The sequence below is a fragment of the Quercus robur genome, chromosome 5 (genome assembly GCF_932294415.1).
Source record: "Quercus robur chromosome 5, dhQueRobu3.1, whole genome shotgun sequence".
NCBI lineage: Eukaryota > Viridiplantae > Streptophyta > Magnoliopsida > Fagales > Fagaceae > Quercus > Quercus robur.
In genome coordinates, this window is record NC_065538.1 from 77,518,771 (window position 1) to 77,533,263 (window position 14,493).

At 34.9% G+C, this 14,493-nt stretch overlaps 2 protein-coding genes across 4 annotated transcripts; both read left to right on the plus strand.

Annotated features, from left to right (window-relative positions):
- The first annotated feature begins 113 nt into the window (after nt 1-113).
- On the plus strand, nt 114-7,921 carry LOC126728750 (cysteine-rich receptor-like protein kinase 10). The gene is made up of 5 exons (XM_050434536.1): nt 114-228; nt 6,259-6,984; nt 7,246-7,454; nt 7,566-7,776; nt 7,884-7,921. Exons 1-5 carry the CDS (start codon nt 114-116, stop codon nt 7,919-7,921), a joined length of 1,299 nt encoding a protein of 432 aa, XP_050290493.1.
- On the plus strand, nt 7,817-14,010 carry LOC126727205 (cysteine-rich receptor-like protein kinase 10). Of its 3 annotated transcripts, none has more exons than XM_050432768.1 (7): nt 10,043-10,861; nt 12,166-12,276; nt 12,350-12,540; nt 12,636-12,846; nt 12,976-13,213; nt 13,307-13,457; nt 13,556-14,010. In XM_050432768.1, exons 1-7 carry the CDS (start codon nt 10,090-10,092, stop codon nt 13,850-13,852), a joined length of 1,971 nt encoding a protein of 656 aa, XP_050288725.1. In that variant the 5' UTR covers nt 10,043-10,089; the 3' UTR covers nt 13,853-14,010. The 3 variants fall into 3 exon arrangements, with proteins under 3 accessions (XP_050288727.1, XP_050288725.1, XP_050288726.1); XM_050432769.1 differs by lacking the exon at nt 10,043-10,861 and adding an exon at nt 10,969-11,464; XM_050432770.1 differs by lacking the exons at nt 10,043-10,861; nt 12,166-12,276; nt 12,350-12,540; nt 12,636-12,846; nt 12,976-13,213 and adding an exon at nt 7,817-8,121.
- The last annotated feature ends 483 nt before the right edge of the window (nt 14,011-14,493 follow it).

Here is a 14,493-nt window from a genome sequence, read left to right on the forward strand (position 1 = left end):
TCTTCCTGAATATAAATTAAAAAATTAAATTAAAAGAAACTTTTATAAACATATTAGAATCTTTACTTTGATGAAATTTGGAACTCTAACTTCAAATTTTTACTCATCTGACAATGAAAGTTGCGAGAGACTTGGAGGGCGGCAATCCATGGTGGCGGCAATCTGTGGTGGCGGCGGCGACGGTGGGAGAATCTGAGTTTTGGGTTTTGATTTTGGAGGAAGGAAATGGTGAGTTTTAGGTTTAGGGAAAGGAGATGTTAGCGTGTGAGAAAGAGGAGAGAATTTTTTGTTTTTTGGTTTTAAAGAGGCATTGGGTTTTCTAACGTGTATTTGGTGGGCAGAAATTAGATTTCTTTTTAAAATCAAATTTAAAAAATAGAAAAAAAATTAAATTAAATGCTGACATGGAAAATTGTGGGAGCTTCAAAAGCTTCGGTTTTATATTTATATATAGACTAGTCGCTAACCCGTGTGATGCACGGAACAACTAATGACTTTGAAAAAAAATAAAGAAATATTTAACTTCTATACTTTTCCATAGTTTAGAAGTGTTGTCTAACATTGAACGTTATTGAGTTGCAAATGCATAATTACCGAAACTTACAAAGTAATTTACAATTCTTAAATTAATAAAGCAAAACTCCCAATAGTTATATATTCACACACTCAAAACAAATATAAACTGCAAATATATAAACAAAGACCATGATATGAGGAAGACACACCAAGTTTCAAATTTGAGTAACAATATGACTTTCTCGTAGTAATAACAATATAGACAATTCAAAACATGGAAGAATATCAAAATTATAATACCTAATTCTATTATCTTTTATGTTGAATCCAAACAAACAATTAATTGAAATTAATCCAAACAAATAATTAATCAACCAAAAATCATAGCTTTTAATAAGAAAAAAAAATCACATGAACCTAAATAAAAAGCATTTTAAGTGAAGAATTAAGATCAACTTACTGAGACGCAAATACCAAAACCCTAAGACTTAAAACTTTCCCTATGCTGGAAGACATAGGTTGCAGCTTTGATTTTTCTCCAAAAAAATAGAGATGCTTTATTTTCCATGTACAATATAAAAAAATAATTAGTAAAAATTTCAACCCAAAAACCAAACCCATGAAACAATGTCAATATAAATATGGAGAATAACCCAAATACTCAAAAGAAAATCAATTCCAAACATAACAAAAGAATAAGGTAGAAAGAAAATCTCAAACATATATGAAAGCAAATAAAAAATTCGAAATAAAAGATAAAATTCATTAATAACAATATAAACAAATATCCACATATGTTGAATTGAAATTTTATTAATAATAACAATATAAACAAATTCGACATAAAATTCATTATACAAAGAAGAAAGTTGAATTAGATTTGCATCTAGGAAAAGAAACCAAATAGGAAGTGTACCCGTGGGATTGGTACTTCTACTTCTTAATAGGCTTATCGTTTATGTTGAATCGGTTTAACAACTCTGGCTATGGGTTAACGCAACAAATAACCAAAAAAAAAAAGGGGTTTCCAAACCTAAGTAAATTAGGATTCCTAAGCGTGATGTGCTGCACCCAAAAAAATAAATTTCAATTGTATTCAAATTTCAAAATTACAAATTCTGCAACCCAAAAGCACAAAATACGAAAGAATAATTACAAAATTACATGAATCAACTTGCGATTCGATTTCTGGGAGATGTGCTCACCTATGTTTTTGTGGGATTGAAGGTAGTGACAACGGATGGTTGGAAGGCTGAGAAAGAAGGATATTGGTTATTGGGTTGAAAGAGAGAGTCGAATAAAAGAGTGCCTTCCAAAGAGAGTTGAATTGTTTTAGGGAGAAAGAATCGAATTATTTTTTTTTATTTTTTTATTTTTTGAGAAAGTGAGTCTTTTTTTTTTCTTTTTTTTTTTATAAATATTATCAACATTTGAGTTTGAGTTTAAGTTGGACTTATTAGAGAGAGGTAGAGTTTCACTCATTGTTAAGTTTTGGTTAAAATAATTTTGTTTAAAAATAATAATAATAATGAGTTTGAGTTTAAGTTGGACTTGTTAGAGAGATAGAGTTTTATTTCTTGTTAAGTTTGGACTAAACAAAAATAATTTTATTTAAATATTTTGCTGACGTGGAAAATTGTGAGAGTTTCAAAGGTTTCGGTTTTATATATATATATAGATTAGCGAATGTTCTCTGGGAAAAATATACTTTACACTTGGTATATGTTTTCTCTCTCACAATTGGTGGGTTCCACTAAAGAGTGAGACTCATCAATTGTGAGAGAGAAGAAGTATATACCCAATGCAAGGTATAACTTCTCCCACCTAAGTGGATGGTATGCCCACATATTGGCCCGTTACTCAAGAATTGCAGTATGATTAAATGTAACATTAACTTGCTTAATAAGCACAATAGATGGACCAGCGTTTCATAGCAAATGAACAAGATAATGATTTATACCTACTCTGCTCAGGATTCCTTCATAATTATGAGATGTTTCTTTGTTTTTAGTCACTTTCAATTGTGACTCTAATTCTCTTCTTTGCGTCTGTGTTTGTTTCTATATATACTTGAGCTTTTTAGCCAATCAATGAAGTTAAGAAAAATATATTAAAAAAAAAAAAGTTCATTTGATCGAGCGATGGAGTGGCATCATTGATCTTTCTCTCAAATCATAAAGCATTTGAATTTTGAAAACCAACGTCCTTCTGAAAACTACTTTTACGGTCTGCAAGTGTTTGGACTTGGCAAATCATGTTATCCACAATCCCGCAAGCTACAAAATACAAATTCTAATATTCCTTTGAATTCCTCAGTCAAACAAAAAATATTCCCACAATGTGCTCTGAGGAAAAATCTAGGAAATTGATTGATACAGAAATTTTGGCCTAAGAATTCTTCCAAGAAATTATGTATCAACAATAGTGACTCCATGATTTGAGAGACTTGGCCATTTTCATTTTGGTAGTATTAAGAGCATTCACATCAGTTCTTCTAAATTTTTTGTCTATTTTACACGAAAAAACCTACTTTTTCTATTTTACACATCCACTTTTACAAATCACTCACATCAGTTTATCTATTTTACACATTTATTTATTAAAATATTCATTATTTTACTAATTTTTATTATTCACTCCCTCACTGCCCCTCTTTCTCACAAACCCACAGCCACCATCACCACCCAGCCACCATCACCACCATCATTAGAAACCAAACAAAAATCAGATCAACCCACACATACCGATCAACCCACACGAAAAATCATTAGAAATCAAAGAAAAATCCGATCAACCCACACGAAAAATCAGATTCAACTTTAGATCAACCAACACCGATCAACCCACACAAAGAAAAATCAACGCCGATCAAACGCCATCGTCTCCACGCCTCCACACATACCCAGATCAACCCACAACCCAAATCAACCCAGACCAAGCAAACCCACACAAACCAAGACCAACCCACACCATAAACTCAGATTAAACCACCATCGAGACCTCCCCACGTTGCCGCCATCGATCATCGACCCAAACCCACACCGCCACCATCGAGACCACGCCACGCGCCGATCTCACCACGCTGTGACCCACAGTGCCGATCTCGCCACGTTGTGAACTCCGGTGGCATGCTTTGAACGAGAGAGAGAGATGTGAGAGAGGGAGAGAGAACTGAGGATGAAAGGTTTTTGTGGGTTTTTTGTGAGAGAAAGAGAGAGCACAGAGAGGGAGGTGAGAGACAGTGGAGAGGAGAGAGAAAAAACTTTAAAAAACTAAATACACGGGCTACAGTGACCGTGTAAATTTACACAGGTACTGTAGCTCGTTGAAAAATTTGGACGATTTTACATATTTTTAAACGGACTGATGTGGAGTATTTTTTGGTTCAAAATGTGTAAAAGTAGCTAAAATGTGCATTTTACACATTTATACACAATTATCCAAGAGCTAATGTGAATGCTCTAAGAATGCAAAGTATGCTTTCAAGAATGATTCTTCGTTAAATGTGTTACAAAAATTTAAAAGCTAATTTATATTTTTTTTATAAGAAAAAGATAATTTATTTAAAAAATACTAAAATATAGATTATTTGCTAAAAGGTTGAGAAAAAAAAGCAAAAAAACAAAACTTTTTTCAAAAATTACTAAATTCATACTAGGTAAGGTTGAATAGTTCCTCCAGCGAAGCTGCAGGCATGAGGTACATTGAACTAAACTCAAATTAACCTATTTTTTAATGGTTGACAGTTGAGCACCACTACCTAAAAATGAGTGCCTACAGAAAGCCCTCCCCTTCGATATCAGTATTTAGGACACGGTTTGTGTCCAATGCCACACCCCAGTATTTATTACTTCCTATCAATCATTGTTTGCATTTAGCGAAACACGACAAGACTTTTCCTTTTGTTGTACTGGTGAATGTTCACTAGGTCCAAGTAAAGCAACCACATCAGTTAGTGTATTTTACACATCTATTTTTATATTAAAAATTTACTTTTTTTATTTTACACATCCATTTTTACAAAATATCCACGTCAGTCCATCTATTCTATCACATCTTTTATTTATATAATCAATTTTCTCAATTTTTTTATTATTTCCCTCAACTAACCCCTATACATACGCTCTCTCTCTCACTATCCATTTTTTTCTAATTTGTTACTCTCTCTTTATACCCATCTCTCTACCTCTATACCCATTTCTAAATCAACTCTCCCTCTCGGTCTAAATCCACACCATCTCAGTCACAAGCTCCGATCCATAGCTCCAATCAGGCAAGCACCGATCTCCCTAGCTCCGATCCACAAGCATCGATCTCCCTAGCTCCGATCCACAAGCACTGATTAGTTAGTGTATCTCCCTAGCTTCGATCAGGCTCCGATTAGGCAAGACCCATACCCACGAGCTCCAATCAGGCGAGACTCACGAGCTCTGATCGTTCTAGTCAAGCACCAATCGTTCCGATAAGCACCAATCTATCTCTTTGTTGTTTGTTCATTTGGGTTTGTTTGTGTGTGGGTGTGTTTGTGTATCTTTGTGTTTTTTTTTTTTTTTGGAGCAAGTGTATCTCTGTGTTGATTTGTCTGTGTAGATGTGTTTGTGTGTAGGTGTGTTTGTGTGCATCTGAGAAAAAAGAAGAAGATGAGAAGTTACTGAGTTTGTTGAGCCCAGAGAAGAGTGAGAAAAAAAGGAGTGAACGGGAGTAAAATAATAAATGGACGAGCTATAGCAACCGTTTATATTTACACGGTTACTGTAGCTTGTATAGAGATATACACAATTTTAGAAGTACTATTGTGAGCATTTTTGAGACAAAATGTGTAAAAGTTGTGTTTTACATGATTTTGCATCCACTAATGTGGATAGTGGATGCTCTTAGGGAAAAATATACCTTACGTTATGTATATGTTTCCTCTCTCTCTCTCTCTCACAATTAGTGGATTCCACTAAGGAGTGAGACCCACCAATTGTGAGAGAGGAGAAGCATCTACTCAATATAGGGTATAACTTTTCCCATCTCAGTGAATGGTATGCTCCCATATTGGCCCATTATTTAAGAATTGCAATATGATTAAGGTTGCATTTAGCATTAGCTTAAAAAGCCAAATTTTTTTTTTTTTACTATTTAATTTATTTTTACTACTATTCATGAGTTCCACTGTATTATGTGAGCTACCTTTTAGTTTTATCTACAGTTCTTTCATCAAAAATTTTTTAATTTCAACTAAATAAGTTGTTCTCAAACATGCTCTAAATGTAAAATTAACTTGCTTAACAAGTACTATAGATGGACCGGGGTTTCATAGCAAATGAACAAGATAATGATTTATACCTATTCTTATCAGGATTCCTTCATAATTACGAGATGTTTCTTTGTTTTTAGTCACTTCCAATTATGGCTCTAATTCTCTCCCTTGAGTCTTTCCCCACTTGAGCAGGTGAGCTCTAATATTTCTTTGAATTTCTCAGTCAAACAAAAATTATTTCCACAATGTGCTCAGTGGAAAAATCTAGGAAATGATTAATACAGAAATTTTGAAAATTCTTCCAAGAAATTATGTATCAATTTTAGTGACTCCATGATTTTTCGTATAAAATAATGACAAAAATATATTATAAGGCCTAAGGTGAAACAGGATAGGGTCCATTTCGAGAGACTCGGCCATTTTCATTTTGGTAGTAGTAAGAATGCAAAGTTTGCTTTCAAGAATGATTCAATTGCTTAAGCTTTGTTCTTTTCTAGCTCTCATTTATAAACTTGCTTGTGCTGACCCTCTTAATGATCCTCCTGATGAGCTTTGTTCAAGCACTAGTAATTACACGGCGGGTAGTCCTTTTGAAAATAACCTCAAAGAAGATCTCTTCTTTTCTTTATCTTCAAATTCTTCTTTTACTAAGTTCTACAACACTTCTTCTGGAAACGACCCAGATAGAGTTTATGGACTGTATATGTGCTTCAACTACGTAAATGGAAACGACTGTCAGAGCTGTGTAAGCCTTGCAAAAACAGATATTGTGAAGCTCTGTCCAAACAGTAAGGAAGCATTTGTAGGGGAGGAACTTTGCCAATTTCGCTACTCGAATCAAAATTTCTTTGGCCAATTGGATCTTACAGGAAACATTCCCAAACAAAATGAAAAGAACATTTCAGAGCCACAATTATTCAAAGGTGTTGTAAACAATGTATTGAGTAACCTTGCGCAAAAGGCAGCTTTTGATCCTCTGGCTAACATGTATGCTACTCGAGAAGAACCCTTTAAAGATGATACAATCTATGCTCTAGTGCAGTGCGGTACTGACTTGTCTGCAAATCAATGTAACTCATGCCTACAGAAGGCTATATCAGATATTCAAACATGCTGCTATTTCTCTGTTGGTGCAAGACTTTTTAGTCGTAGTTGCTATTTGCGCTATGAGTTCTACAACTTCTATAAAGTTCTACCATCCACAAAGAATACGAATGGGGAAAGTAAGTATCCATAAACACTTTTTGACATATTATTTATTTTTTACGAAGTGACAATGATCAATAATTAATTGAATGCAGGTAGTGTAAGGAAAATATGGATGATCATAATCTTGACGGTTGTACCAGTAAGCCTTGTGGTAGTACTGATAGCTTTCGTTTACTGGGTTGCAATGAATAACAAAAGCAAAAAAAGTAAGGTGATTGATACAAAGTTGCTTGAAATCTACTCTCTCATTTTTGTCTAATTCTATTTCTGTTCAGGGAAAAATGAAATTGCAACTCAAGGACCTATTCTTCGTACTGTTCATGATCAACATAACACTGATTTTCAGCACCAAAATTTTAAAGGAAGAAATGACCAGCAAGATCAAGAACTCCCTTACTTCGATTTTGCATCCATAAGTGCAGCTACTGACAACTTCAGTGATTCAAATAAGCTAGGAGAAGGGGGCTTTGGCACTGTTTACAAGGTAATAACAGCTTAATTTCTGAAAATAGAGGGAGTGTTTGAAGTCTGAATTGTACAAGCTTTCTATTTCTCCATTAAGTGAATTGGGACTAAAAGAAATCGTCTTTTGTAGTGTATACTGAGTGATGGAAAGCAAATAGCAGTGAAAAGGCTTTCCGGTTGTTCTGAACAAGGTTCAACGGAATTCACCACTGAAGTTCTGCTCATTATGAAAGTTCAACACAAAAATCTTGTCAGGCTTTTAGGTTTCTGCATAGAAAGGGAGGAAAAGCTGCTTATCTATGAATACATGCTGAATAGCAGCCTAGATTTCTCTCTCTTTGGTTTGTTTCCTTCAATTAAGTTCACAGTCAACTCAAAAAAATAAAAATCTATAAACCTAATGTGATTTTTCAATCTTTGAGTATTTTCTCTACATTTCTATGGTTAGATGCAAATAGACGAGAGCAACTCAATTGGAGCAGATGAATTAATATCATAAATGGAATTGCTCGGGGATTACTTTATCTTCATGAGGATTCTCGACTTAGAATAATTCATAGGGACCTAAAACCTAGCAATGTTTTGTTGGATAATGACATGAACCCAAAGATTTCAGATTTTGGGATGGCAAGAATCATTGAAGGAAATGAACATGAAGCTAATACTGCTAAAATAGTTGGGACATAGTAAGTAGTCCTTTATTCTCCTGATCTTCAGTTTTTTTTTTTTTTTTTTTTTTTTTTTTTTTTTTTTTTGTGGATAAATCTTGAATGATGGAGAAAGGGGATGGAAAAATGAAGGATTTTTATTTATTTATTTATTTCTGTGGTGGAAATATAGGACAGAAAGGGAAAATGCATGGTGAAATTTTACTAGCGAATAATTTTCTGAACAAAACCATCCATTCAAATTAGAACTTGGTAGTTGGTAGGAAAACTTTAAAAAGAGAAAAGTATTCTTTTAAGAAATTTACTATTTAATATTATGTGTTTTTATAAGATGTAATTGTCTTTTATTAAGCTCATCATATATATATATTTTTATTCACTCGATTATTTAATTACATTGATCAGTGGATACATGGCTCCAGAGTATGCTATGGATGGATTATATTCCATAAAGTCTGATGTTTATAGCTTTGGAGTTCTCTTGCTTGAGATCATAACTGGGATAAGGAATGCCGGCTTCCATCAATCAAAACGTGCTCCCAGCCTCCTAGCATATGTAAGTTTGTCTGGCATGTGTTGTTAATACGTTCATCAAGATTACTGGTGTTGCCGCAATTGCTGACCCTGTTAGATGATGATTCATGACAGGCATGGAAATTATGGAATGAAGGAAAAGGATTGGAGTTGATGGATCCTTTATTGACTAATTCATGTTCTTCAGACGAATTTTTGAGATACATTCATATTGGTTTGCTATGTGTTCAAGAAGATGCATATTACAGGCCAACAATGTTCTCTGTTGTCCAAATGCTTAAAGGTCAAACTATGACACTTTGTCGACCTGAACGACCCGCTTTCTCTGTGGGGAGATTCACAGATCACTATGAAACAAATCCTAACAGCTGTTCAGTCAATGGCTTAACAAGTTCAGGCGTTTTGCCTCGATGATGGAGATGAGGGATCCGTTTGATATCTCACAATGCCGACATTTGTTTTGTGTGTTTCCAGACTGGTCATGACATTGAAGACCTTACAAACTCAAGGTTATACCTTAAGTTTATGGGGGTATTAGAGATAATATGGCCTTAGAAGCCCAAACCTGCTATAGGCCCATTTACTTGTAGAAGAAAGCAAACTAATTCAAGTGTTAGTCTACAATTTTCTAGTATAGAAACCCTATTTTTGATCATTGTAATATGTAAGTCTTATGCTAAAGATGTGAACAACAATTGCTTTCTGCTATAAACATATACTATTAGGCTGAACCTTGATTCTGGTTTTCTCATTTTCCTGACTCAAACTACTTTACAAGAAATAAATTTACTATGTTAAGCCAACAAATGCATGCGGAGATATTGTCCTAGAAACTAGCTTAAGAACTACCATGAATGGAGCATGAATTCTCTCTTTTTGGAGCATGGCCTATAGAAAGAAAATTAATAAATAACTTATAGCTAGTCCTATATAATGTCATTGTTGATTTTATTTTAAAATTGAACTTGATTATATTACTTTGACATATAAAGAACGTTCACAGAAAGTACGTTTGATCTGCTTATTTAACTCTGATATATTTTGACATACCATATAGACTATACAAGCACACCACATAGACTATTGGTGTCTTCACGGTCACTATCAACAACTTGCATACAATTTAGTACGCCCAAGACCCAACTGGTTTGATTCTTCAAAACATAAATAAGAAAAAACAAAAAAGACCCAACTATTTTCCAGTCAAGATTCCCTCTTTGAGCACGGCAGCTTCTGAGTGATGGTTAATACTTTAACCGCATAGAAAATTCTGCCAACACATTGTTGTCAATCATGGAATGTCACGCAGCCTTTTTGGACCACACATTGATTGTTGTCAAACATGGAAAGTCATGCAACATTATAGGACCTCGTAAGCTAGAAATCTCTGCACATTTCTTTTTTCCATCTTTAGTGTCTTCAGCTGATCCAATTTGTTATCAAATTAGGAAGATGGACAAAGGTGCACTTTCAGCTATGCTTTTCTTCATTATACCACTGTACATGCCCAAAATTGTTGCTGCTGAAGATTGTCTCTTTCTTTTTTGTTCAAATGATTTCCAAAATTACACACAGAACAGCCCATTTGAAAACAACCTCAGGCAACTTCTTGGGTTATTGCCTTCCAGAACTTCAGTAACAGGTTTCAACAGCACCTCTTTTGGAGATACTAACAAAGTCTATGGTGAAGCACTTTGTAGAGGGGATATCAACTCCACAGCTTGTAAAACTTGTATTGAGACTGCTAGCAAAGAAATCTTGCAGTGCAAGAACGAAGAAGCGGTACTATATCTAGAACTTTGTCAAGTTCGCTATTCCTACCAGCCATTCCCAATTATGGTTTATGCTGGGAAGTATCCTGACAGGAATAACAGGGAGAAAACTATATCAAATGAGGACCCGGTTCATTTTAATAAGGTTTTGAAGCATTTAATGGATCTCCTTTCAAATGAGGCAGCACTCAATCCTTCTAATAAGCGCATGTTTGCAACTGGGGAAATTCAATTTTCTAAGAACAGAACAATTTATGGTTTAGTACAGTGTACTAGGGACATTACTGATGTATTCTGTTATAATTGTCTGGAATCTGCTATAGGCGATTTGAAGGCTTGCTGCTATTCTCGTGAAGGTGGAATTGTTGTTAGTAGGAATTGTAATGTGAGGTATCAGCTGTACAGATTCTATAGTTCCTCGAGCGTTCTAGTAACTTACCCAAGTTCCAAAGGTAAGGTCATTCAATCTTTGATAATTTATTTTCTATCAGTGCATTACATTAACACATTTTTTTTGGTTAAGTGGAATATGCATTTAAACTAGGAAGAAAAAAGAGGTTCAGGACAAAGCCTGTTAGAGTACAACCCTTGACTATCAGCCTCAAACACATTCAAAAGGTCCACAGGCGGACTAGGGAACAAAATAAAGTCCGAAACTTGTGAACATCCTAAATTAGCTAAGCGATCCGCGCAGCTGTTGGCCTCGAGGTAGACGTGTCTGATGCGGTGCTGGGAGAAACTAGTAACCAATTACCTGCAGTCATCAAAGAGGGCAGAAACAATAGAGTTAGAGTAGGTCGGGTTAGTAAGCGCATCAACTATGGTTTTAGCATCTAGTTCTATAATAATAGCAGTCAAATTCATCTGTTGGCACAACAACAATCCGTCCCTGAGTGCCCAAAGCTCAGCCAAGAAGCTATCTGCTTTCCCAATTTTCCTGGCAAAACCCACAACCCATTTCCCTGCGTCATCTCTTAACAGACCCCCTCCCCCTGCTATGCCCAGCAAAGAATTGGAGGCTCCAACTGTGTTAAGTTTCATCCATCCCGGATCAGGTTTCTCCCAACAAACTTTCCTGGTAATCATGTTTTTGAAATTCTTAAATTGGTCAGCACAATGAAAGAATTCCGTCACTTGTCTGACAATTTCCTTTTTACATTAACACTTTGAGAACAATAAATCTACTAACACTACATTTTTCACAACTGCAAGTCTGTGAAGATGACATGTTGTGATTGATGTACAATAAAAATGATGTCAATGCTCATCCCATGTGAAAGTGATGTTACATTAATTATAGTTTGCCACCTTAACAAGTTGTGAAAAACGTTATGAAATTCGTCATGTATCATTGTTGCTTCGAGAAAAAGCCTATATATGTCTTTTGTGCAATGCATATTTGACATTACACACATAACTACTAGATGACATTGATTGGAATATGTTGAGAATCTGTTATCCTTACCCCTGCTATTAAGACAAAAACACAGTCTAGTACTAGTTTTGGAATTGATATGTCAGCTTGAACTTAATAAAATGTAAAAGGTTGTAAATGATTCTAATTTCCATGATTCCTGACTTGAAAGACTGATGTGTCATACAATAAAATCATAGCTATACCTCTGGGTGAACCTGAATTGAAAGGTAGGTCAGGGGAAAAAATGGTAAAAGAAAGAAAAGAACTGAATGCTAGAAAATTTAGTACCGTGTTTTTTCTTTTAATAGATATTGAGAAAGTCTTTCCATTGAAAAACAGGGAAAAAACTGAAAATTTGGATGGTTGGAATGTTTACATGTATATCAACACTAGTGGTTCTACTTGGTTCTTGTGCTGTTTGTTGCCGATTGAAAAAGGGAACAAAACAAGGTAAATTTATATATCTTTCTAAATAAACATCCTAATTATCTGATTTACTAATAACCAAGACTGTCTTTGGTAGATGAGGAGAGAAGCCAGCATGCATTATTGCACGAGTTAGCAAGCCCCACTGCAGTTGCAGTCACACGAGAAGGTGAATTGGTGATCTCTGAGGAACTACCTTTTATCGATCTAGCTACAATTAGATCAGCTACAGATGAATTTTCAGACTCAAACAAGCTTGGGCAAGGTGGATTTGGCACCGTGTACAAGGTAAGACACTTTGTACTTCAAATTTTTGTGCTTACTTCCATGTAGCTGTATTGCTTCATTAGCCCCATTTGCATCTGACTTTGGAATTCTTTCAGGGTACGCTACCAGATGGGAAGGAAGTGGCAGTGAAAAGGCTGTCGAGAAAGTCATGGCAAGGCTTAGAGGAATTTAAGAATGAAATCATGCTAATTGCTAAACTTCAACACAGGAATCTTGTGAAGCTATTGGGATGTGGCATAGAGGGAGAGGAAAAGGTCCTCATATATGAATACATGCCCAACAGAAGTCTTGATATCTTTATTTTTGGTTCGTTCTTTTCTTCCTACATTCTGTTTCATAAGCTTGCTAATATTTTCAATTGCTTTTAAGTTTTCTACAATTCAGTTTTACACATGATGTCAATGCACTAAACATTAGTTTAGTACTGAATTTTAGATTCAAAAAGAAGCTTGCAACTTGATTGGGAGACATGCTATAACATTATTGGTGGGATTGCTAGAGGACTGCTATATCTTCATGAGGACTCCCGACTTAAAATCGTTCACAGGGACTTGAAACCTAGCAATATTTTGTTGGACCATGACATGATTGCCAAAATATCAGATTTTGGCATGGCAAGGATCTTTTGTGAAAACCAGAATACAGCTAACACAAGAAGAGTTGTAGGAACATAGTAAGTTGCTTCTTCCTATATCTTTTCCCCCCCTTGTAGCTGTTTTGTTATTGATAATAATAATGGCAATCATAATTTTGGGACACAAAACAGTGGATACATGGCTCCAGAGTATGCAATGGAGGGACTATTCTCTATAAAGTCAGATGTTTTCAGCTTTGGTGTGATCTTGCTTGAGATTATTAGCAGGAAAAGGAATAATCGCTTTTACCTTACACAGCATGCCTCAACACTCCTTGCATATGTACATTTCTTTATTCTCTAATTGACAATTTTACTTCATATAATTTCAACTGGGAAACAAAAATTTCTATAAAATACTACGGATTAAACAATTAACAGGCATGGAGACTATGGAATGAAGGAAAAGATTTGGAAATTGTGGACCCTTTGTTGATGGAATCATGCCGGACATCCGAAGTCCAAAGATGCATTCAAATTGGACTTTTGTGTGTGCAAGAAGATCCTACAGACAGGCCTACCATGTCCACTGTGGTGGCTCTTCTAGGAAGTGAATCAATGGAACTTTCACCACCAAGACAACCTGCACTTTCTGTTGGTAATGTGGTTCCGAGTGGTCTATCTTCAACAACTCCTTCTGTAAATGAACTTACTGTTTCTATTATTTCACCACGGTGAAGAATGAGCTTGAGTTTGTGCAGCAAGATCTGGCTAGCAATTTTTTTATTTATTTATGGATAAATTGTTAGTTGGGATTAGAGAATTTAAAACTTAAGGGCTTGTTTGGTTTGAGCCAAAAAGGGGCGTATTTTGTATTCATTTTCAGCCTTTTTTTTTTTTTTGGTGAGATTCACCACTAAAAAACTTGTTTGACTTTGTATTTGTATTCAATTTTCATTAGAAGTATCCAAAAAAAAAAAAAAAAAAAGGATTTGAATACAAAAACTAAATACAACTTTGTGGTGTTTTCATTTTCTTGAAAATGAATATAATGGCATTTTTGTTTAAAAAAAAAAAAAAATTCAAATCTATTGGTTCCTACTATTACTGACTTGTCACAATGGTGTGTTGTTGTAGGCAACCAAAAATAAAACCTATACTCCTAAAAATATATGTAGTAGTGCGAGTAAGGATCATTCCCACGGAGAGTATTAGGAACAACTGAAATTAAAATATCGAATTCAATCAAAAGAACAAACATTGGTCTAAGTGAACATCCACCATCGGAATATTATAACTGATCATCGATGCAAGCATATATCAATTCACACTTTGAATATTCGTTGTTGGAACTATTTTCCTATCTCTCCTTAGTCGTA